Source organism: Bolinopsis microptera, chromosome 6 (assembly GCF_026151205.1).
Source record: "Bolinopsis microptera isolate Bmic1 chromosome 6, MBARI_Bmic_1.0, whole genome shotgun sequence".
Classification (NCBI taxonomy): Eukaryota; Metazoa; Ctenophora; class Tentaculata; order Lobata; family Bolinopsidae; genus Bolinopsis; species Bolinopsis microptera.
The window spans coordinates 10,079,990-10,104,885 of NC_087077.1; the positions used below are offsets into that span (position 1 = coordinate 10,079,990).

Sequence of the window (24,896 nt, forward strand, 5' to 3'; positions counted from 1 at the left end):
CGATAGCATGAGCTAATGTTATATGAGCTGATACTACTGACCGAATTAAATAATTTTTGATGTCAATACTGAATAAACCTGATTTTTCTTTAAGAATACTTGTTTGTAATTTATCTGAACATGTGATTCATTGCAGCCATGACATGATATCTAATTCAATCAAAAGTAAGTTTAAAAGCTCAACTTTATACTTTTGACCTAGGAAATTTTGTGTTGGTTGCAATGAATCACACTTTGCTTTGTTTTGTTAGTCTTCAGTTATTAAAATGGTGATTGTCACAAAAACCAAATCTTGATTGTTCAATTTGAATTCAATTTTTATCGCCATTTTCACCATTTTGAAGATAGTACCAGGATCATTCTGAAAATTATGTTTTGGAAACGTAAAACAAAATTAGGAAAGCCACAAAAATAGAATGCATGTTTCACTTAACGTATCCACCTGCCATATCCACCTGTCTCATTTCCATTTGTGTTAACTATGGGTGAACTTAATAATGTAGGTGATAAATAGCAGAAGTTGGACTTTTACTTATTCACATTTATTGTGTCGTTTGTTTGACAGTGAAAATGTTTCTTCTGGTCACCACTGCTGTAATATCACGTGATGTGGAGAAGATCGAGAAAGTTCGTACTAAAACCTGGTACTTGGCGATGAACCTCAACCCATCTGATGGTCACATAATGGACTACACAACAGGGTGGGCCAAGGACGAATTTATTGGAACTTACGGTAAGGCCCTGAGTAAAGATTATTTGAACAGAGAGGTCTGGGAATCACGTGCCAACTTTATCGCTCTGGTTAGGCACCAAGCGGGAGAAGTGGACGCAGTGAAAGTGTTCCGGTTTAAGACAAAGTACAGGTCTTTACTCTCCAGGTTCCAGGACATGGATCCAGGCAGGAAGGTGATGACTGAGGGAGGTCCCATACAGGAGAGCATCAGCAAAGTGGCCCAGAACCTGGCAGATGATCCTGTCTTTTCCGTTGGGGGAGACTTGGCTTTCAACTGGGGTTATGGGAACAACGGGGCGAGGATAGTATTGACTGGAGCAAGACTATCTGGAGCAAACGAGGATGATGAAAACACTCATGGACTTGGCAACCATTTTTTATGTAACCCCAAGACAGGAACAGATCTAGCCAGTGACTGGCGGCACGAGATAGCTAACATACAAAACGTGCAGGGACAAATGAAAGATGGACAAGGTCGCTTAACAGTCCAAGGAACTGACCACGGAACAGGATGGAGATACCTCAGTGGGCCAGTGTACGGGAACTATGCAATCTACGTGTCTGAAGACGCTACCTCCTTCCCAGAACCTGGATACAAACTAGACATAGAGATAGAGGTGGAACCTAAATACAGCTTCTTCGAGTATCGTGACTGCATTCCATGTCCGTAAACGTCTTTAGGTTGCGATTTTAATACAACTTTAAATGTTGGTAAAATATTGGTATTAATTTTATAACCGAGTTTTATTTGTATCAATATGCAAACCACAAACATACAGAGCTAGCATTTGGCACACTATCATTGCCGATATCATTCCATCAACATCCACTACCGAATTATTGTTTATGTTTCGTCATGGCGAATATCAGAATTTCCCGATCGACCCAGAAATCCAATTTTGGTCGACCTTCGGATGTAACTATTCTGACAGCTACCCCAGCGAATAATGGGGTTGAAGGTGCTCTGCTGCATGGTTACTCTCTGCATATTCCTTCGTCAAGGTTCCACTGAACGACCCACTGCTTGTTCAGACCACAAGTCACCACTCGACATCTTCTCTGACACTCTAGTGAAACGTCTGTTGGAGCTCTTCAGTGTCACTACAGACATTGAGGACACTGAGGACACTGAAGGCACTGAGGACAGGGTCAGTGTACCAGACGGGCAGAAGTGCCCTGCGGGAACCTTTTACAATGCTATTTCTAAAGAATGTGAACCGTGTTCACCTGGCTCCTTCAGGTATGTAATGAATTAATTTCAACATGTTAGCTTTTTTTTTGTTGGGGACTGGCCCGTGGTACCAGCCAATGTTTACTCAAAAAAATATATATAATATCAATGGTTATAAGAAATTCATCCCCGTGGGGCACATGCATAAATATAAAATGTAATTAATTATTTTAATGTCTTTAAATTGTTACCGTTAAATTGTGAGTAATATAACGTGGAAGATCAAGAATATTCGACTCAATTTCTACACAACATAACTTAATCTCGTGCATCCTATTTTCAGCAAAGCAAATGCAAACGTATGCACTCCATGTCCTGAAGGAACTTACAATAACAGAAAAGGACTAAGGCGCTGTTTTCCTTGCGAGGCTGGAACATTCGCGTAAGTTGGTTTTATTCTTCAAAGGGTTTGGCGTTTTTTACCTTGTGAATTCCAGCGCAGTGCTAAATTCACAAATACAAAAACGTTTATTGAAATGTATGTTTTCGTTCAAAATTTGCGTGATTTTTGTTCGTATTCGAAATAAAATGCATGTTTTTGTTTATTTTCGCGTCGGAAAACTTGCCGTACTGTTCCGTCAAGAGAGTGTATATCTATAGCTGGTAAAAAGATTTTCAGTTAATCAAATGGATCGGATGATGTAAATAGTTTTGTCCGGCATATGCAAGTGTTCCAGTCGCAAGCCTGGGACCACTACTAGCATTGTCACAACATCTACAAAGCTGCCATATAGCCTGACTGACAATATTCTCGACTGACTGACAATGTTTCTTCTTTTCCCCATTTAGAATACAAAGTTAGTACATTTAGCAGTGATTTATTATTGAAGCTTGTAATTACAATAACTAATGCTTCTGTAAATACTTTAATTAATTGTTTGTTCCGTTATTCTTTTTCCTTCCTCTTTTCCTTGTCATCCCCTTTAGTTTTAAGATTCTTGCTATAAATGGCTACAGCTAACACTATTAATGCTAAGTACCAAACAACAAGTGGGAGGTGGATCGTTGGTATACCATTAAATCGATTTACTACCGCAATTCCAGTCGCAAGCCTGGGACCACTACTAGCATAGTCACAACATCTACAAAGCTGCCATATAGCCTGACTGACAATTTTCTCGACTGACTGACAATGTTTCTTCTTTTTCCCCATTTAGAATACAAAGATTAGTACATTTTAGCTTATGATTAATATTATATTTTTACCTATAGTTTACCTAGATTATGATTTGTTTTTAGAAACAAGACAGGATCAAGGGTATGTGTGGAATGTGCCCCTGGAACATTCACTGACGCAACTAAATCCGCCAGCTGCACCCCATGCAGAGCCGGGCAGTACAGGTTAGCTACACAGTTATTTGCAATTTCATTTAAACGCTTAAATCAGTAATTCAAGACTGTGTCACAACCATAAACACTATTATCAGAGAAAAACTATTATGATATATTTAATTTTCAAATGATTCAAAACGAGTTTTTTTGGCAAAAATTTCCTAACAATATAGCATGATGTAAACTCCACATTTGAAGGTATCTCTGCACGAGCAGTAATTTAGTAATCCTACAATTAATCACGATATCCTTCAGTGGTCCAGGAGCAACTACATGCACTGCAAGTGGTCCAGACACACATCCTGATGAACCAAAACAGCAATGTATAACTGATCCTATTTGTTACCCGGGAGAGTACAGGGACGTTGACGGTAGCTGTGCTGGTTGTCCCGCTGGATCTTTCAGGCAAGGATGAGTTTCCCTGAACTTCTAGTTCTTTCTCTGTACTTTAAAGAAAATCATTACATCATTTGCAACCAAGCTGTGAGATAGTTTAATGATTCTCAATCATAGCCATGGAATATTGCCCGTAATCCGACATCACTTTCAGCACTGAAGTTAACTCCACAACCTGTACCCCCTGTCCAGTAGGTCACTACAACTCCCGGACTAACCAGACATCCTGTCTGGAGTGTTCACCTGGCACCTTCTCAGATACCCCAGGTTCGGAGATCTGTGAGGGCTGCAGAGCAGGACAATACAATGCAGACACTGCTTCAGATAGCTGTTCCAACTGCATTGCAGGAACCTACTCCACTGAGAACGCTTCCTCGTGTGTACCATGTCCTGGAGGAACATTCAGCCCTGTCAGCGGTTCTGAGATATGTACTGATTGTGATGCTGGGAGTTTTTCACGTAACGGTTCCACGACTTGTACCGTGTGTGTACCAGGAACTTTCTCTGGAAGACCAGGCTCGACTTCTTGTGAACCATGTGCAGCAGGTTCATCGCAGGACAAACCAGGACAAACACTTTGTTCGTTGTGTTCCCCCGGGACTTCAACCAAAGGTTGGACAGCGCGAAGTCACTGTTTCTCTTGTAGTCCTGGACAGTTTGCAAGTGGTATGGGGTGGGCAAGCTGTGGATACTGTCCCCCTGGTTCCTCCACCAACAAACTCTCCGGGTCTATCTCCTGCTCTCTCTGTATCCCTGGTTATTTTAGCAGTGTAGCCGGCTCACCGGGGTGTCAAGGTTGTCCTGTGGGTCAGTTTAACGATAGGCGGGGATCAGCTAGTTGTGCCACGTGTAACGCTGGCTCCTCTACTGGGTCTTCTCAGGGTTCAACTAACTGTACGCTGTGTCCAGCTGGACACTTTGCAGAAAGTGAGGGCTCCCCTTTGTGTGAACAGTGTAAACCAGGCTCATACCAGGACCAGACAGGACAGACTGGGTGTAATCTCTGTGGGAGGGGTACTTATCAGGAAAAGAGGGGAGGTGTACAGTGCACTTTCTGTGCTAACAACAGAACCTACACCACCTACTCAACTGGCTCAACTTCTGGGGACGATTGCAAGGGTCCATTGCTTAATTATACTGTGGCTGGAAAATTAAATCAGTTGAGAGACGTGAGTAATGTCACAGTATGGCACTCATCAACCATCTTGCTGTCGGCAGTCAGTGGGGATTGGGTTGTCAGGAATCCAGAACATCCTTATACTAAATTCCTCATCATAAAGCAGGGAGAAATGAAGTTTAGTCCAGAAGGCATTAAAGAGGTGATATTAGAACCGATGATGACGAACATATTCTGCTACAAAGATACTGAGGGTCATGGAGTCTACTTCAGTGGTTACCAGAACAAGGACGTTAAAGGAAGAGAGTGTGAGGGACCGTGTCGTAACACTGAAGGACTGGAAATAGGACCACATTGTCAGGTTAACAACGAGACCTCCCCCTGTGGACTACCCCGGTGTGTTTGGGACGTTCAGTGCTCCGCTGGAGATGGAACCGGTTATAGAGGTTTGGTAAACTCTGCTAAGGTAGAGGGTAATAATACCATCCCATGTCAAGCCTGGAACAAAGACTACCCCCACGTCCACACATACTACCATCCTACTTCATACAACACAGCAACATATGGGCTAGGAAAACACAGCTTCTGCAGGAACCCGGACCCAGGGAAGAGTGTGGAACCCTGGTGTTACACTACCGACTACTGGATCAGATACGGTCCTTGTTTCTTGCCTGCTTGTGACACCACCTTCCAGTACTTCCAACTCTAGGAATGTGTGCTCTTGCTGAGAGTTGGGACACTGGCTGTTCAACTGTTCAACAACTACTGTATCATGTAAATAATTAACATTGTATCAGATAAGGTGCATCTAATGCACTTACCTTATCAGACATCATTGGGCAGACATAACGTGGAACTGAGCCCTTATATCTGATAAGGTAGCTACTGTCTTAATGGATTTGATGCTGACAGAAGAAATAGTCTATCTAAATTGTAATGGAACTATTTTTCATTGTATAATTTGCGATTTTGTGACATGATCTGTTCATTTAATCATAAATTAATATTTTTTAAAGGTTAAATACGTTGGTAACCAAGAAGCTGACTTGATATTAGTAGCAGTAGCAAATGAGTGGTCTGTAAGTGTGATATCACCCGGACACTATCACTTCCTGTGTCGGATGTTAAAGCACCGTGCCACTGTAACATTACCAGCAGGTGATAACTACTAACTAGCCCTGTGACGTGATTGCAAGATATGGCGTTTCGATAAAGTCCGGGGAAGCAGACAGCGTTTTGCTGCCGTTTTTGTTTGGTACTTGACAAGAAAATTGTGATGTTGTTTATTGTTCGTGTAAAAAGTTGTTGAATAAAAAACGAATTTCATTCCGATTTAATTGATTTCAACACTTCAAATAGTCAAAACTTCGACAAAAGAATTTTTAAATTTCCCCTATCGGCTGCTTTGACTGTAGAAGGCCATCTTTCAACTTTCCATTAAAGTTCAAACTCACCTTCATAGTTGCAGTTTAATGCGTACAATAGGCAATAGGCATTGAAAGGGTCCACAAAACCGAACCAAGAACGATGAAATAAAATCTACAAATTACATATTGAACGAGAACAAGATTTCAAATGCCAGAGCATTGACACATTAAACATGATAACTCGAAGGATCGTGAAACGAAATACTCTTTCGAATTTAATCAATTAGCTTAAACCAATTTGCAGTAAAATTAAGTTTACTTAATTAGAATAACAGGTTGTCATGGTAACGTGCTCATGAGGAGATAAAGTTTGTTCAATAGAGGAATTATTCAATCAACACATCAACGACATATAGCATGAGATTGAGTCATAAAGTACTTCTAACCACGGTATTGAGAACAAGACACACTTTTCCTCTCACTTATAAATTCTTAAATTAATTTACAGGAACAATTATTGCAAACAATACAAAGAGTGATGGGCAATGTGATCGACTCGATAAAGGAACTTGTAACGCTCTTGAAGCCGTGGAAATACTGTTAATCTACCTTATCTACATCCGTCATACCACCTGGCATTTGTAATAACCAGCGAAATATTACTAAGTTTTGCGAGTCCTAGTGAGGGTGATGTGAAGTGAAGGTGGAGACTCACACCCAGCCCTTTAGCATCACGGTTACTGTGCTCTTAGAAACTAAAACAAGAACACAGTGCAGGACTGGTCTTAGAGTTTCTGCAACAGTTTACATCAAGTGTATATCAAGTAACATAATAAATTGGTTTATAAACGTTTTACTTTTAAAAGTAATTATAAGTCACTTAACAACCAATTATAGGTAATTAAATGTCTTAATTATACTACAAACTCGTGCAAGGACCCACCTTTAATTATATTTTGTCGGAGCAGGAGCCTTTATCATGTTTATAACAGAGCTAAAAACAAAAGAGTGACATTCTGAGGTACGCAGCGTAAGAAAGTAAACAAAAGAAGGTTTACAACAAAGTGAACATGTTGTGTGTTGTTTCTTTAAAGTTTAGTTTTGCTGAGCTTTTGGAGCTTGAGTGCAGCAGGTGAATTTAAAAAGTTAACATTAAAAGTTAACATTAAAGGTTTATAAAGTTTACTCAGCACATAAATTGGTTTGCAAGTCAGAAAAGCTTAAAAGGTAAAGGAGTTTAAAACGTTTAAACATTTAAAGCATACAAAACGTTTAAAAGTTTAAAAAGTGAATAAAAAACTTTTAAAAAGTTGAAAAAACTCAAAAATTTTACACAGATCGGAATGTTGATCAAGCTCACTACACGAAAATTTCACGAAAGAATATCACACAAAACAACAACAATCATCATACGAGCAGTTGATTTGTACCTTTATGATATCTAGGATGAATCACTATAACAATGGGAAACCACGATACATTGTGTACGATATCACTGCGTCAATCTATTATTCATAAGAAGATATAATCAGGACCTCAACTATAATCGCACCATATAAGGAGATATACATAGTCTCACGTACCATCCTGGTACGTCACGATTAGCTAAAAGCCCCCAATCCTTATCATCTCAAAGAGAACAATTACATTCACGTATACAACAAGAAACGTAATACAAGAGAAACGTACTACGATTAGCATACACTGAGAGGGTGGTCGGTTACGGTATCCAACCTTACAGTGTCTGATCCTGAGGATTAGGTAGAGTTGGGGATTGGTCTGGCTTCGTGCTCCCCCTTCTCCTTCTCCTCCAGTACACTGTAGTGGTTACAGGGCAGATAATGAGAGATTACACTTATAGCTTATAGGTACTGCACGCGGAAGCTGCAGAGAGCAAGCTGCTCCAGGAGAGATGTTACTTGTTGTGTAACAACAGCACACGTGGGGGCTGTTTGGTCGTTTGAATAGACTATTTGTGACGTAGTAATTAGGTAATTATGGAAATTATGTAATTATGTAGTGGTGTTGTAATTAGTATAGTTGATAGTCTCTAGTGAGAAGATAATGTAGTTTAAGAAGCCAACTATAAAACAAAGGTAGAGTTATTACTTTAAGTTACGTTAGTTCGTTAAGTAGACTAAGGAAATAGACATTTTATTGGCATTCAGAGTTATAATTACCAGAGATTATGCCGAATATAAACTAATGTATCGGCTGGCCGAAGTTTCGACAGCTTTGTCAGAAAAACAAGAACTGATATGAAAAATTTGAGAGGAGCAAAGTCTGAAAATAGGTTATAAAATAATAACATCACCTTAGCATATTTACTATCAAATTATTGCCGACAGAAATAACTCTCTCAGCAATATCTTCAAAGCATGAAATACTCGAATATCAAAACATAGAGCACTGGACGAGTGTTCGGGATTGGTCGGAGTATAACAGACTTCGCTCGTGCGTTAAATTTTGTCAGACAATAGACCTAGTTTTTACCTTATTAGGGGTCGAGAAGAAAGGGACCTGCTCACTATACTTGAATGGGGAGCTCTGTCTTTTCAAGATCTTACCGTCGCTGGAAACTTCTACCACGCCGGTTGCCTTGTGGAAATGAGGGTGTTCATTTAGTAATGAGATGGGCGTAAATGCATTTATACTTTATAGGCAGATCATACCATGTTTTGTCACATTTAGGGTGTCACAATGTCTGTATAAGAGGTTAAATATAATGTTCATTAATGAATTAGGGTGGTTCATTACCATTCCTGAGCTGTGGATTTAAGCAAGTTCTGGCGATACGAATGCCAAAATAAAAACTGTAATCGATTTTGAATGACACAAGATAATTCGTGTCTGGATATAATTTTATGATTGTAATATAATATCTATAGTGACCCTGTGGCAATATATATTATATAATATGTGCTCATGTTTCTTAATGAGTTCGTTAGTCGGTTGAAAGGTTAGTTGAAGAGTACCATATTTGGTCGACAATATGTATGCATTCTTTTCGTGCTTAAAAGCAAGCTTACTTTTAAAGTATTATTATAGTAGAATTGAGAGATTCAACAAATTGTGTTAATTATTCGACCAAATGTTCAATCAACCTTCCAATCGTCAGATAAAAACACATATATACGTAAGTAAAGGCCCTTGCCTCATCAATTATAATATGATAATATCAGCCAGAAAATAGAAATGCCAGGAAAGAAAATGGAGATTACTCACATTTGATTCTTGAAGGGAGGAAACCTCATATCCTTTACTTTCTCCGCCCGAGGAAGATTCACCCTCTACTGAATAATAACTTGTGGACAAGACAAGGCTGCTTGGAACTTCCCTTATATCGGTCTTTATCGGTCTCATAACCTCTTCAGTATCGGTCTTTATCGGTCTCATAACCTCTTCAGTATCGGTCTTTATCGGTCTCATAACCTCTTCAGTATCGGTCTTTATCGGTCTCATAACCTCTTCAGTATCGGTCTTTATCGGTCTCATAACCTCTTCAATATCGGTCTTTATCGGTTTCATAACCTCTTCAGTATCGGTCTTTATCGGTCTCATAACCTCTTCAATATCGGTCTTTATCGGTATCATAACCTCTTCAGTATCGGTCTTTATCGGTCTCATAACCTCTTCAGTATCGGTCTTTATCGGTATCATAACCTCTTCAGTATCGGTCTTTATCGGTATCATAACCTCTTCAGTATCGGTCTTTATCGGTCTCATAACCTCTTCAATATCGGTCTTTATCTGTCTCATAACCTCTTCAGTATCGGTCTTTATCGGTCTCATAACCTCTTCAGTATCGGTCTTTATCGGTCTCATAACCTCTTCAGTATCGGTCTTTATCGGTCTCATAACCTCTTCAGTATCGGTCTTTATCGGTCTCATAACCTCTTCAATATCGGTCTTTATCGGTTTCATAACCTCTTCAGTATCGGTCTTTATCGGTCTCATAACCTCTTCAATATCGGTCTTTATCGGTATCATAACCTCTTCAGTATCGGTCTTTATCGGTCTCATAACCTCTTCAGTATCGGTCTTTATCGGTATCATAACCTCTTCAGTATCGGTCTTTATCGGTATCATAACCTCTTCAGTATCGGTCTTTATCGGTCTCATAACCTCTTCAATATCGGTCTTTATCTGTCTCATAACCTCTTCAGTATCGGTCTTTATCGGTATCATAACCTTTTCAGTATCGGTCTTTATCGGTCTCATAACCTTTTCAATATCGGTCTTTATCGGTCTCATAACCTCTTCAGTATCGGTCTTTATCGGTCTCATAACCTCTTCAGTATCGGTCTTTATCGGTCTCATAACCTTTTCAATATCGGTCTTTATCGGTCTCATAACCTCTTCAATATCGGTCTTTATCGGTATCATAACCTTTTCAGTATCGGTCTTTATCGGTCTCATAACCTCTTCGGTATCGGTCTTTATCGGTCTCATACCCTCTCCAATATCGGTCTTTATCGGTATCATAACCTTTTCAGTATCGGTCTCTATCGGTCTCATACCCTCTTCTTCGTCCTCTTCTCTCATCTCAATATTGCCCGTTTCTTCTTTCTCGCTACCAGGATTATTTTGTTTTGATGACTGTAATTCTGGTGCTGGCTCGGATTCTATTTCAGGTGATAATTGTTGAGGCGTAAATACAGGTTCGTGTTGATCAATCTCAATCAGGATGTGTTCAGTCTCCGACTCCAGAAACGCTTCCAGAGAATTATCTAGCTGAGCAGTTACATCAGAACCAATGTCTGTCACACCACAACCTTCCAGCAGATGTTTAGAAACCTAGATGATAATAATGTCACGCGTCATACCAAGTGAGCAGTAGTACAAACTACGGAAACCATATTATCAAAGTAGTACACTGAGACAATGACAAACTAACGCAGTAACTGATTGTAAACGAACTATACTTAAAGCAATATAACATTATAACATTATCACAGAGAGAATAGTTTTAACAAAAAGAATGTTCGGGTGTCTATATTTACCTGGCTTGTTGGACTAAGGCTTGTTTTAGGTTGACTTTTAAAAGCTGGTTTGGGTTGACCACCCAGTAAGTCGTCCTCTGTGGAGTAAAGTAAGCATAAGTGAACTATAAAGTGGAATGTAGACCTTCTTATAATGGTCAGACAGTTTCATGGCGCTAGCATGGGTTTTATTGATTTACCGAAATCATACACCAAATGATTTCATTTGCGGAATTGAACTGTGTGGTGTATACGAACCCGAATCTTCTCCAGGGGTTATAAGATCGAGTTCAGGTTGAGATCGTCTCCTCTCCGAACTGCTCTTTCTCCTCTTCACGCGCAATGGTTTTATCTTCCCTGTCTCCTCGTCTGTACTCTCGTCCTTGTCACTCTCGCTGTTTGATAAAGTCCTGGGAGTGGGGATAGCTTCAGAGACATTGAAGGAATGTGGACTCTGGACTACTCAGATTAGACTATGATATAGCATTTTAAGGGTTGTAGAGTGTATATACCCCAACTCAGTATACTGTTAGAGTTTATAGTCTGTTAACGAGTTGGCATTCAGCAAATAGTTGGCAAACAGCCAACTTCTGAGTCACATAGAATGCTAGAGAATAATAGATGCAATTGAAAGTTAAGACTTACTAGCTGTATGACAAAAGGTAACAGAATTATATCATAAGTGAAACCAGATGTTGGTATCTGTGGGGAATATTAAGAAGTTGCCCAGCAATTACGTAATGCGGAAGATGGATAAGAAGAAGGAACCTTATACCAGAGTTACGGTGTAATCTAGAAGTACGTCAACAAAATGTTGTAAGTTTCGCATTAAATTCCAATAAAATAGGTAGCTTATTAGAGGAATAATGGGGGTCAGGTTGGGTAATGCTAATTTAAATCGCTATTCTGACGCTGACGTCAGTCGTTAATTTGGTCCTGGGACTCGGATTTTGAGTTAAAGGAAAGTTTCTGATCGCTGAAGGGCAGCCACAAGCCAATTTGTGGATATTGAGATATTACGGGTACTTTTATGGTACTTTATGGTACTTTATGGTACTTTATGGTACTTTATGGTACTTTATGGTACTTTATGGTATTTTATGGTACTGTATGGTACTTTATGGTAGCTAGATCAGTGTAATCTCATAATCGAAACTTTTAAGCTATAGATTTAAACTTGGGTTCTGAAACACCAACGAATTAAAGATCTAGATGTTGATGGGAGTTGAACCATATTTATTTTGACACGTGACCGCGATAAACAACTCAGTTTCCAGCATTACTGTCACGTGTCAACACAAATACGGTTATCGTCCCGGAAAGTACCAATATCTATCTAAGGAAAGCTTCATATACTTGCTCTTGGCTGACAACTCGTATCCAAGGAATGCAGGGTTAGGTTTAGGACTGGATTCCTGTAAAGATAGGCTGGTTGCCATGGTGTCTATGAGAGTATCATCCTCACAGGGTCGGGGCTCATGAACTGGAGGAGTTTTGAGTTTGAGGGCACCATCCTCAGATGGTCGTGGCTCGATGTTCAGGTTTATTCTGGAGTCGAACTCAGCATCGCTCTGGTCTGATAAATCTGTGTCCGAGCTCAAGGAGATACTGGTGTCTGAGGCTACCTGCTGTTGTGGAGATGTTACAATCACAACTCAAAACTTATATACTCGATATATTACTGCAAAAACCTTAACCCGGTACCCTTGTTGCCACCACAAAAGCAATTCTAATTTAACATCCACATTCCTGGTGAAAAAACTGATATGAATCCTATCCATACAAAATTTTTTCTGCACACTAAACGTTTCTCAAGGCAAGACAGCTGGAGTCATTTTTCGGCACCACCCCAAATGTCACATACTATCAGGTAGATGGGGTTAGTTATTTGAAAAGCTTTATAAACTTCGGAAGACGATCAGAAACTTATCAAAATAACCAGGGATAATTATAATGTCAGCATCGACTGTTTCAATCAACTGAGTTTTAACCATTTCCATTCTATTTCTGGTAATTACTTACTCTCTTACTGAACATTTAGAACAACCTTACCGGACTTGGTATAATAATAATATAAGGTAAGTACAACCTTAACCAACTTAACTTAACCAACTTAACCAACTTAACCAATTTAACCAACTTAACCAACTTAACCAACTTAACCAACTTAACCAACTTAACCAACTTAACCAACTTTAACCAACCTAACTAATTAAGTCGTGTAGTTTTGATGAGTCTCATTTGATGATTCTTTTAAGAACATTTCTGATTTTTTATGAATAGACATAGTGATGAAAATGATCTAAAAGTGTTACAGTGCTGTTAAAACGACGGGAAGTTTAGGGATCTTAAGACAGAAGATTTTGATAACAGATAACAAGACTCAGCTTGTGCACCGCCTCCCAGGAAGTGGGAGCAGCCAATTTTACATCATGGTTTTTCTATATCATTTCTCCCCCACTAAGTCAACTCATTTCATCAAGCATTTTTACCGACAAAATATAACATGTAACTACTGCTGATAGTTGCTGACGTCGTACTGGCACTGCTTACGTCATACTACAAAACAATATGACTGTGGGATACCTTAGAAGTGAAAAAGGTACATAATTTCAGCACTGTGTTGAAACTTCCAACTCCGGAGTAGGTCACTACAGATATGAAAGAAATTGGGACGGATTAAGTTAGTCCGAAATGACACGCTCAATCAAACTTCTCCGTAATAGTTGGTCCAAAAATATGTAATTGAAAATGTCAAATAATATACTGCTCAATTGGTTCTGAATTAGCTTGTCAAGAGTTTGATGCTGTTCTTAAAATAACGGTCGTGAGAGAAAACACGAGAGAAAGTAAAAACCAAAATATTTGGTGACTGAAACAAGACTTATGCGTTTGAATACTGAATAGGTTCAGCGTGGTTTTCTGTTTCTCTAAACCTGTTATTTACACCACTATTATATACTGGACAACTGACCCTGACCATGATTATCGCTTATATACTCAATCTCGGTTGTTCACCGAGATATTTCATAAGATTGAGATAATTCACCTGCGTAATGCTTACTAATACTGCTCAGTATTGTAGTAAGCACTGTGGCAAGCCGGTTACAGACGTTTCAGCTTGCTCAGTAGTCAGTCTTACATTTTGCAATGGAGTTTCTCATTGTTCTGTTTTCTATTAAATACTAGGTTGAATTCTACTGCAGTTATTAATTTGTCGTTAGTTTAAATGATTTTTAAATACAATGTCTTATTTCCATGAGAATATTATACATATTCTGCTGATATTTTAAAACGTTTGACTTTTAAGTTGTGAACCAAGCATATTCTGAATTGATTGTATCCTTAATAAGCTAAACGGTCTTTAACAAAACTAAAGCGATAATTTAACTTCAGTTTAAACCGCGATGCAAAGATCAAAAGCAGTGGATTCAGAAATCCTTAATAAACTAAACAGTCTTTAACAAAACTGTAACCGGCATTTAACTACAGCTTAAATCGCGATGCAGAGAAAAGCAGTGGATTCAGCAATGATTCTAGCCGGGATTTTAACACAGATATTTATAGAGAAAGCTTTACAAACCCTTTATTCTGACTCAATATACCTGGACGAGTGGACAACCGTTTCCAGAAATGACATCCTCAAACACTACACTAACTTCTGTGAGAAGAATGGTATGGGATACTGGATTGAGCTCGGGGTGGTAGCATTCTTCTACTCATTTTTAACAATCATCAAAGTTTCAGATAACAAGATACAGCGAGGGATTGTCGTGCTTGTGGCTATCTTCATTCTGAACATGTCGGTCAGTGATTTCGGGTTCTACGCAGTGTTATGCACCATTCAGGGGACAAGTTACCAGTTCTTTATGGAAGGTATAAACCCGGCTAATTTGTGTGTAGTGTTGTCACTGTTAGTGCTAGGACTTGCTCCTGTTGTCATATTCTTCATGGTTATGTGTTCGAGTGAGAAACAAGTAGCTGCGGTAACCACAGCAACTGTACCTCAGCGTATTAACGTTTGTCCTGTTAGTCCAGGATCAGATGGGAGGGTAACTACACGTTACCCTACTGCATCACCATGGCAACTGAGTTAAGAAACTGCTAGTTACCCTACTGTATCACCCTGACAACTGGGATAAGAAACTGCTAGTCACCCTACTGCATCACCCTGACAACTGGGATAAGAAACTGCTAGTTACCCTACTGCATCACCCTGACAACTGGGATAAGAAACTGCTAGTTACCCTACTGTATCACCCTGACAACTGAGATAAGAAACTGCTAGTTACCCTACTGCATCACCCTGACAACTGGGATAAGAAACTGCTAGTTACCCTACTGTATCACCCTGACAACTGGGATAAGAAACTGCTAGTTACCCTACTGCATCACCCTGACAACTGGGATAAGAAACTGCTAGTTACCCTACTGTATCACCCTGACAACTGGGATAAGATACTGCTAGTTACCCTACTGTATCACCCTGACAACTGGTATAAGAAACTGCTAGTTACCCTACTGCATCACCCTGACAACTGGGATAAGAAACTGCTAGTTACCCTACTGTATCACCCTGACAACTGAGATAAGAAACTGCTAGTTACCCTACTGCATCACCCTGACAACTGGGATAAGAAACTGCTAGTTACCCTACTGTATCACCCTGACAACTGGGATAAGAAACTGCTAGTTACCCTACTGCATCACCCTGACAACTGGGATAAGAAACTGCTAGTTACCCTACTGTATCACCCTGACAACTGGGATAAGAAACTGCTAGTTACCCTACTGCATCACCATGGCAACTGAGTTAAGAAACTGCTAGTTACCCTACTGTATCACCCTGACAACTGGGATAAGAAACTGCTAGTCACCCTACTGCATCACCCTGACAACTGAGATAAGAAACTGCTAGTTACCCTACTACATCACCCTGACAACTGGGATAAGAAACTGCTAGTTACCCTACTGTATCACCCTGACAACTGAGATAAGAAACTGCTAGTTACCCTACTGTATCACCCTGACAACTGGTATAAGAAACTGCTAGTTACCCTACTGTATCACCCTGACAACTGAGATAAGAAACTGCTAGTTACCCTACTGTATCACACTGACAACTGGGATAAGAAACTGCTAGTTACCCTACTGCATCACCCTGACAACTGGGATAAGAAACTAATAGTTACCCTACTGTATCACCCTGACAACTGGGATAAGAAACTGCTAGTTACCCTACTGCATCACCCTGACAACTGGGATAAGAAACTGCTAGTTACCCTACTGCATCACCCTGACAACTGGTATAAGAAACTGCTAGTTACCCTACTGCATCACCCTGACAACTGGTATAAGAAACTGCTAGTTACCCTACTGCATCACCCTGACAACTGGGATAAGAAACTGCTAGTTACCCTACTGCATCACCCTGACAACTGGTATAAGAAACTGCTAGTTACCCTACTGCATCACCCTGACAACTGGTATAAGAAACTGCTAGTTACCCTACTGTATAACCCTGACAACTGGGATAAGAAACTGCTAGTTACTCTACTGCATCACCCTGACAACTGGGATAAGAAACTGCTAGTTACCCTACTGTATCACCCTGACAACTGGGATAAGAAACTGCTAGTTACCCTACTGCATCACCCTGACAACTGGGATAAGAAACTGCTAGTTACCCTACTGTATCACCCTGACAACTGGGATAAGAAACTGCTAGTTACCCTACTGTATCACCCTGACAACTGGGATAAGAAACTGCTAGTTACCCTACTGCATCACCCTGACAACTGGGATAAGAAACTGCTAGTTACCCTACTGTATCACCCTGACAACTGGGATAAGAAACTGCTAGTTACCCTACTGCATCACCATGGCAACTGAGTTAAGAAACTGCTAGTTACCCTACTGTATCACCCTGACAACTGGGATAAGAAACTGCTAGTCACCCTACTGCATCACCCTGACAACTGAGATAAGAAACTGCTAGTTACCCTACTACATCACCCTGACAACTGGGATAAGAAACTGCTAGTTACCCTACTGTATCACCCTGACAACTGAGATAAGAAACTGCTAGTTACCCTACTGTATCACCCTGACAACTGGTATAAGAAACTGCTAGTTACCCTACTGTATCACCCTGACAACTGAGATAAGAAACTGCTAGTTACCCTACTGTATCACACTGACAACTGGGATAAGAAACTGCTAGTTACCCTACTGCATCACCCTGACAACTGGGATAAGAAACTAATAGTTACCCTACTGTATCACCCTGACAACTGGGATAAGAAACTGCTAGTTACCCTACTGCATCACCCTGACAACTGGGATAAGAAACTGCTAGTTACCCTACTGCATCACCCTGACAACTGGTATAAGAAACTGCTAGTTACCCTACTGCATCACCCTGACAACTGGTATAAGAAACTGCTAGTTACCCTACTGTATAACCCTGACAACTGGGATAAGAAACTGCTAGTTACTCTACTGCATCACCCTGACAACTGGGATAAGAAACTGCTAGTTACCCTACTGTATCACCCTGACAACTGGGATAAGAAACTGCTAGTTACCCTACTGCATCACCCTGACAACTGGGATAAGAAACTGTTAGTTACCCTACTGTATCACCCTGACAAATGGGATAAGAAACTGCTAGTTACCCTACTGCATCACCCTGACAACTGGGATAAGAAACTGCTAGTTACCCTACTGTATCACCCTGACAACTGAACTAAGAAACTGCTAGTTACCCTACTGTATCACCCTGACAACTGAGATAAGAAACTGCTAGTTACCCTACTGTATCACCCTGACAACTGGGATAAGAAACTGCTAGTTACCCTACTGTATCACCCTGACAACTGGGATAAGAAACTGCTAGTTACCCTACTGTATCACACTGACAACTGGGATAAGAAACTGCTAGTTACCCTACTGCATCACCCTGACAACTGGGATAAGAAACTGCTAGTTACCCTACTGCATCACCCTGACAACTGGGATAAGAAACTGCTAGTTACCCTACTGCATCACCCTGACAACTGGGATAAGAAACTGCTAGTTACCCTACTGCATCACCCTGACAACTGGTATAAGAAACTGCTAGTTACCCTACTGCATCACCCTGACAACTGGTATAAGAAACTGCTAGTTACCCTACTGTATAACCCTGACAACTGGGATAAGAAACTGCTAGTTACTCTACTGCATCACCCTGACAACTGGGATAAGAAACTGCTAGTTACCCTACTGTATCACCCTGACAACTGGGATAAGAAACTGCTAGTTACCCTACTGCATCACCCTGACAACTGGGATAAGAAACTGCTAGTTACCCTACTGTATCACCCTGACAACTGGGATAAGAAACTGCTAGTTACCCTACTGTATCACCCTGACAACTGGGATAAGAAACTGCTAGTTACCCTACTGCATCACCCTGACAACTGGGATAAGAAACTGCTAATTACCCTACTGCATCAACCTGACAACTGGGATAAGAAACTGCTAGTTACCCTACTGTATCACCCTGACAACTGGGATAAGAAACTGCTAGTTACCCTACTGTATCACCCTGACAACTGGGATAAGAAACTGCTAGTTACCCTACTGTATCACCCTGACAACTGAGATAAGAAACTGCTAGTTACCCTACTGCATCACCCTGACAACTGGGATAAGAAACTGCTAGTTACCCTACTGTATCACCCTGACAACTGGGATAAGAAACTGCTAGTTACCCTACTGCATCACCCTGACAACTGGGATAAGAAACTGCTAGTTACCCTACTGTATCACCCTGACAACTGGGATAAGAAACTGCTAGTTACCCTACTGCATCACCATGGCAACTGAGTTAAGAAACTGCTAGTTACCCTACTGTATCACCCTGACAACTGGGATAAGAAACTGCTAGTCACCCTACTGCATCACCCTGACAACTGAGATAAGAAACTGCTAGTTACCCTACTACATCACCCTGACAACTGGGATAAGAAACTGCTAGTTACCCTACTGTATCACCCTGACAACTGAGATAAGAAACTGCTAGTTACCCTACTGTATCACCCTGACAACTGGAATAAGAAACTGCTAGTTACCCTACTGTATCACCCTGACAACTGAACTAAGAAACTGCTAGTTACCCTACTGTATCACACTGACAACTGGGATAAGAAACTGCTAGTTACCCTACTGCATCACCCTGACAACTGGGATAAGAAACTGCTAGTTACCCTACTGTATCACCCTGACAACTGGGATAAGAAACTGCTAGTTACCCTACTGCATCACCCTGACAACTGGGATAAGAAACTGCTAGTTACCCTACTGCATCACCCTGACAACTGGTATAAGAAACTGCTAGTTACCCTACTGCATCACCCTGACAACTGGTATAAGAAACTGCTAGTTACCCTACTGTATAACCCTGACAACTGGGATAAGAAACTGCTAGTTACTCTACTGCATCACCCTGACAACTGGGATAAGAAACTGCTAGTTACCCTACTGTATCACCCTGACAACTGGGATAAGAAACTGCTAGTTACCCTACTGCATCACCCTGACAACTGGGATAAGAAACTGTTAGTTACCCTACTGTATCACCCTGACAAATGGGATAAGAAACTGCTAGTTACCCTACTGCATCACCCTGACAACTGGGATAAGAAACTGCTAGTTACCCTACTGTATCACCCTGACAACTGGGATAAGAAACTGCTAGTTACCCTACTGTATCACCCTGACAACTGAGATAAGAAACTGCTAGTTACCCTACTGTATCACCCTGACAACTGGGATAAGAAACTGCTAGTTACCCTACTGTATCACCCTGACAACTGGGATAAGAAACTGCTAGTTACCCTACTGTATCACACTGACAACTGGGATAAGAAACTGCTAGTTACCCTACTGCATCACCCTGACAACTGGGATAAGAAACTGCTAGTTACCCTACTGCATCACCCTGACAACTGGGATAAGAAACTGCTAGTTACCCTACTGCATCACCCTGACAACTGGGATAAGAAACTGCTAGTTACCCTACTGCATCACCCTGACAACTGGTATAAGAAACTGCTAGTTACCCTACTGCATCACCCTGACAACTGGTATAAGAAACTGCTAGTTACCCTACTGTATAACCCTGACAACTGGGATAAGAAACTGCTAGTTACTCTACTGCATCACCCTGACAACTGGGATAAGAAACTGCTAGTTACCCTACTGTATCACCCTGACAACTGGGATAAGAAACTGCTAGTTACCCTACTGCATCACCCTGACAACTGGGATAAGAAACTGCTAGTTACCCTACTGTATCACCCTGACAACTGGGATAAGAAACTGCTAGTTACCCTACTGTATCACCCTGACAACTGGGATAAGAAACTGCTAGTTACCCTACTGCATCACCCTGACAACTGGGATAAGAAACTGCTAATTACCCTACTGCATCAACCTGACAACTGGGATAAGAAACTGCTAGTTACCCTACTGTATCACCCTGACAACTGGGATAAGAAACTGCTAGTTACCCTACTGTATCACCCTGACAACTGAGATAAGAAACTGCTAGTTACCCTACTGTATCACACTGACAACTGGGATAAGAAACTGCTAGTTACCCTACTGCATCACCCTGACAACTGGTATAAGAAACTGCTAGTTACCCTACTGCATCACCCTGACAACTGGGATAAGAAACTGCTAGTTACCCTACTACATCACCCTGACAACTGGTATAAGAAACTGCTAGTTACCCTACTGTATCACCCTGACAACTGGGATAAGAAACTGCTAGTTACCCTACTGTATCACCCTGACAACTGGGATAAGAAACTGCTAGTTACCCTACTGCATCACCCTGACAACTGGGATAAGAAACTGCTAATTACCCTACTGCATCAACCTGAGAACTTGTTTTTCCCTGTTAACGTATCATATCAACTAGGGTGCGGGTCAATGAGCACCTACTGTTCTGCTGAATTATCTAGTAGTTGACAGTGCATACACATCAGTTTGGGTTGTACTTACGTCAGTTATTGTGAGAAATGGAACAGAGTTACATTGATACCAGATGTCAGTACAAAAGGGCACAAAACGACTGTTTTATGCGGGTTCTCACAGTTTAAGACAAATATGTTGGAGAGCAAGATGAGGACAGGAATTAGGTTTGACGCTATTAGGAGATCAAAGAAACATAATTTCAACGGTTAACGGTATACGCTTACTTGTTGTCATCTAACATGACACATTAACAACTCACTTAAGGCGTATATAAAGCATGGTCCAGTGTCGGCCATGACACGCCGTCACATATTATTATTAATCTAGACAGGCGTGCAACACTCACATTGGAAATGAACCTATACAATTCTAAACTATATGAGTCGCAGTAATGATATTTGAAAGATCTCTGATATTCTTTGCAAGCATGTATACATGAGACACGTTTAAGTCGAGTTTTTACAAACCTCTAATTTTTATGAAATTAAATTAAAATTATCTTATTTGTTCTGTTTAACTTACGAAAAGGTTTCAAACACAAAGAAAGCAATGCTCGCTTTCTTTGTGTTTGGGTCAAAATAAAACAAACCATAGTTACAGAGTAAACATTAATTGAAAAATCAGTAAAATATGATAACAGTTTTGTATATAAAAAGAAATTTAATGAAAATTCCACCACATCTATCAAAACCCCAAATAAAACTCGACTTAAACGTGGTCCATTCAGTTTGAAAATGTTTCCATTGAAAGATTGAACATCAAAACGTTGTGTGAACATCAAAACATTGAATGATTGAACATCAAAATAATGGCTTTATGTATTTAGCAGTTCTATTTATGGAGCGATCTAGCCAGATGCATAGCAGAAAATTAATATATAATGCAAATGTAGCTAATAGCTAGCAAATTTAGCACACAGCTGACAGCGTAGCGGAACCTAAGATTGTCGATCTTTCAAGTTTATTTATAAAGTATAATCCTCAGAATCTGAACTCAATTCGTCAGAAGATTCTTCTTCAATCTGAAAGTTTGTGTTTGCACTTAGAAAACGTTAAATGAAAATGATAGTGTTCACATTAAAATGATTTGATCCTTTATATTTGATCGAGGTTATGATTTATTCATATTATCATGCGTTAGATGATTATACCTTAAATGCGATTAAAAACCTCGCAAAACTATCGAAATCTCGAGCACAGATTATAGAGAATATATACCTTTTTAGGGTCGAACCCTTGTTTCCACTTATCAGGAATGATCAGTCCAGGTATGTTATCCATTCCTCCGTGATTACCGGCGCTGATCGGTTCTTTGTTGACGGGCGAGGAGTCAGCAGATTTCACTATATCCCCGGCAACCGAGGTTCTCATTGATCTGTGAGCCTGAGGAGTTTACAGGGATGAAGTAGGTTCAGCGGTAATATCTGTAAACGAAATGGTTATGGAGCTTGGGCCGATGCACGAGGAACAGATTGTCTGCAAGGGAAAATAAAATAAAATTTAAACTACAAACCTGAGGAGTCCTGCCACAGAGTTCCTCTTGTAAACTGACTTTTCTACTCCTTGAAGGAGCTGTCAGTAGAGCAGTCCTTCCTAACATCTTGGAGATCACGTCACTCTCTTCTTTCTCTTCTTCTGATAGTAACTCATCAAATGAGTACATGGGCATTGATCGATTGAGTTTTGGTGGAGAAACCATGTCTCTTGGAGACACTAAGTTTTTGGATCCTGGAGATGATCTCCTTGCTGGAGTTTGTTTTTTAAGGCTCATCTCTGTGTCTGTTATTTCGATTTCGATCTGTCCATCAGAACTACTTTTCTCAGCGATTGTGTGGGCCTTGGTGAGCTGAACCCGAGATTTCTTCCGTTCCCTCAACATCTGAAGGTAATCATCCGAATTCTTGTCCTTGCTCTTCGTAAATACGTCATTTGAAAGATTTCTTGCGACAGTAGCCTGAACAGAAGTTCCCAGTTCCACCAAATGACGACCACCATGACCGCTAGTGACCGCTACACTGTATCTCATAGCTCTCTTCTCCATGATCTTCTTCATAGCTGGATCATCAAACTTGCTCGGCCCTGTCAGCTCTTGTCTGATCTTCTCCTTGGTTGCAGCGTCTATAGGGACATGTTTCTTTTCTTGTTACCACTGGACGTCTCCTCATTTCCATCTGTCTGTGTGTCAGTGGGAGTGTCAGTGGGCACATCTGACAGACCAGACCCCGTGAAACTTAAATCAAAGTCACTGAGCTCTTCGGTGTCAGAGTTATCTTCTTGTAACTCACTTTGGAGGTTGTCACAGAGGCCGGAAGAGAAGTCCACAGGTCGGTTCCGGGTTAGTTTGCTGATTACATCCCTGTCTTCATCGTCCTGGAGGGAGAGGTTTTAGTTTGTAGTGGGAACAGTTGGTTTATGTGGCTAAAGAGTTTTATCAATCTATCAACCTATCAAGCTAGCGGTATTTCTATCAAATCTTCTTTGATAATTTTAATCTAGAATGGTTACTTGACTGAATCAATTCCGCTACGAAACGTGAACCAGTCTTAATTCATAACATTAGAATTCAGTCCCACATTTTAAAGAGCTATAGCTGGCCACTAAAATCTGGCCACTGAAAGTTCGCATTTTCTGGGTAGAAATTTAAAGACCACCATTTTTGCAGCTGAGGTTTAAGTGTTAAATAAAACTTACCGTTTGGGACGTGGAAGACGAGTGGGCAAGACAGCTTTTTAGTTCGGCCGCCACGGTTATCAAATACACCTAACTGATATGAAGATATAATATCGATCATATCGATCACCAAGGTGATTAGGTTGTAATCAAATATCGTGCAAAAATGATAGGTAGCCAGCCACACTCAAATGGAGGTATCCCTTGGTTACGTCATCTATCATGTGCCACAGCACAGTCCGCTGTTCACATCATCGACACGGTAAAATTGGAATCAAATCAAAATGTAAAACCCTTTACCTGCAACGTGATAGGACTTTATTCAGTGTCAAGGAAATGTTAAATAATGGTAGTTCGAACACTCAGTTGAATAAAATCACGGCGAGCTGCTAAAAATAACGACCCAATAAAACCACCACAACTATAAAGAGAAATAAAGATTAAGAACCAGAATTCAGGTATAAAGTACGGAAGAAAAGTTGAAGGTCGTTATAAATTGTAGCTCGAACACGATGCGCCACCCTGTTGCGCTACTTTGGGTTACAGTTTGTTACTCCATAGGACAGGTGGTTATTTGATAGCTCTCACCAGGTCTACAACTGCACTAGTTAATAAAATGAGGGATGGTTGAGGGTGTATGTGAACGATGGTGTTCTTGGTTTGTTCTGGGAAATGTGGAGGATGACAAAGGCTGACCTATTAATTAATGTGGCTAAAGTGTTGAATTAATTGAACTGGCGGTATTCCTATAAAATATCCTATATAATCCTATAAAACGTAGGTACACTGTAGTCTGGTGACTTTCTGTGAGGCTAAAGATATTGCACTTTAGTTATTTTGCAATTTGGATCTGGTTAGACATTCTCTATGTATATGGATTTAACGGATTTAATATTATGAGCGGGATATGGTTTGATCCAGCTTCATTTTGTAGATCACGTACAGGTATACCAATGAATGAAGTATGAAATGAAATAATGTGCTAGTATACCACCCATATGGTTAGCAACTGACACAAGTGTCAGGTACTAACCATGTCA

General features: G+C 40.4%; 3 protein-coding genes across 3 annotated transcripts in view; 1 reads left to right on the forward strand and 2 right to left on the reverse strand.

Moving 5' to 3' along the window:
* LOC134817584 (uncharacterized) overlaps positions 1-24,382 on the reverse strand; it is a 44,399-nt gene extending 20,017 nt beyond the window's left edge. Inside the window, exons 1-10 of the mRNA XM_063826786.1 lie at positions 24,157-24,382; positions 23,878-23,950; positions 22,700-23,556; positions 22,405-22,569; positions 12,515-12,786; positions 11,417-11,568; positions 11,180-11,256; positions 10,533-10,973; positions 9,402-10,070; positions 8,670-8,774 (exon numbers count right to left, since the gene is read on the reverse strand). Of these exons, the coding sequence (XP_063682856.1) occupies positions 8,670-8,774; positions 9,402-10,070; positions 10,533-10,973; positions 11,180-11,256; positions 11,417-11,568; positions 12,515-12,786; positions 22,405-22,569; positions 22,700-23,239 (2,421 nt within the window). The 5' untranslated portion in view covers positions 23,240-23,556; positions 23,878-23,950; positions 24,157-24,382. The remainder of the gene's footprint in view (positions 1-8,669; positions 8,775-9,401; positions 10,071-10,532; positions 10,974-11,179; positions 11,257-11,416; positions 11,569-12,514; positions 12,787-22,404; positions 22,570-22,699; positions 23,557-23,877; positions 23,951-24,156) is intronic.
* Positions 1-24,896, reverse strand: part of LOC134817586 (homeotic protein empty spiracles-like) — a 44,483-nt gene that overhangs the window by 6,736 nt on the left and 12,851 nt on the right. The gene's annotated exons all lie outside the window — the stretch shown is intronic.
* Positions 1,670-6,117, forward strand: LOC134816456 (major surface trophozoite antigen 11-like). Its single transcript, XM_063825306.1, has 5 exons — positions 1,670-1,973; positions 2,248-2,346; positions 3,204-3,305; positions 3,552-3,701; positions 3,847-6,117. Exons 1-5 carry the CDS (start codon positions 1,681-1,683, stop codon positions 5,516-5,518), a joined length of 2,316 nt encoding a protein of 771 aa, XP_063681376.1. The 5' UTR covers positions 1,670-1,680; the 3' UTR covers positions 5,519-6,117.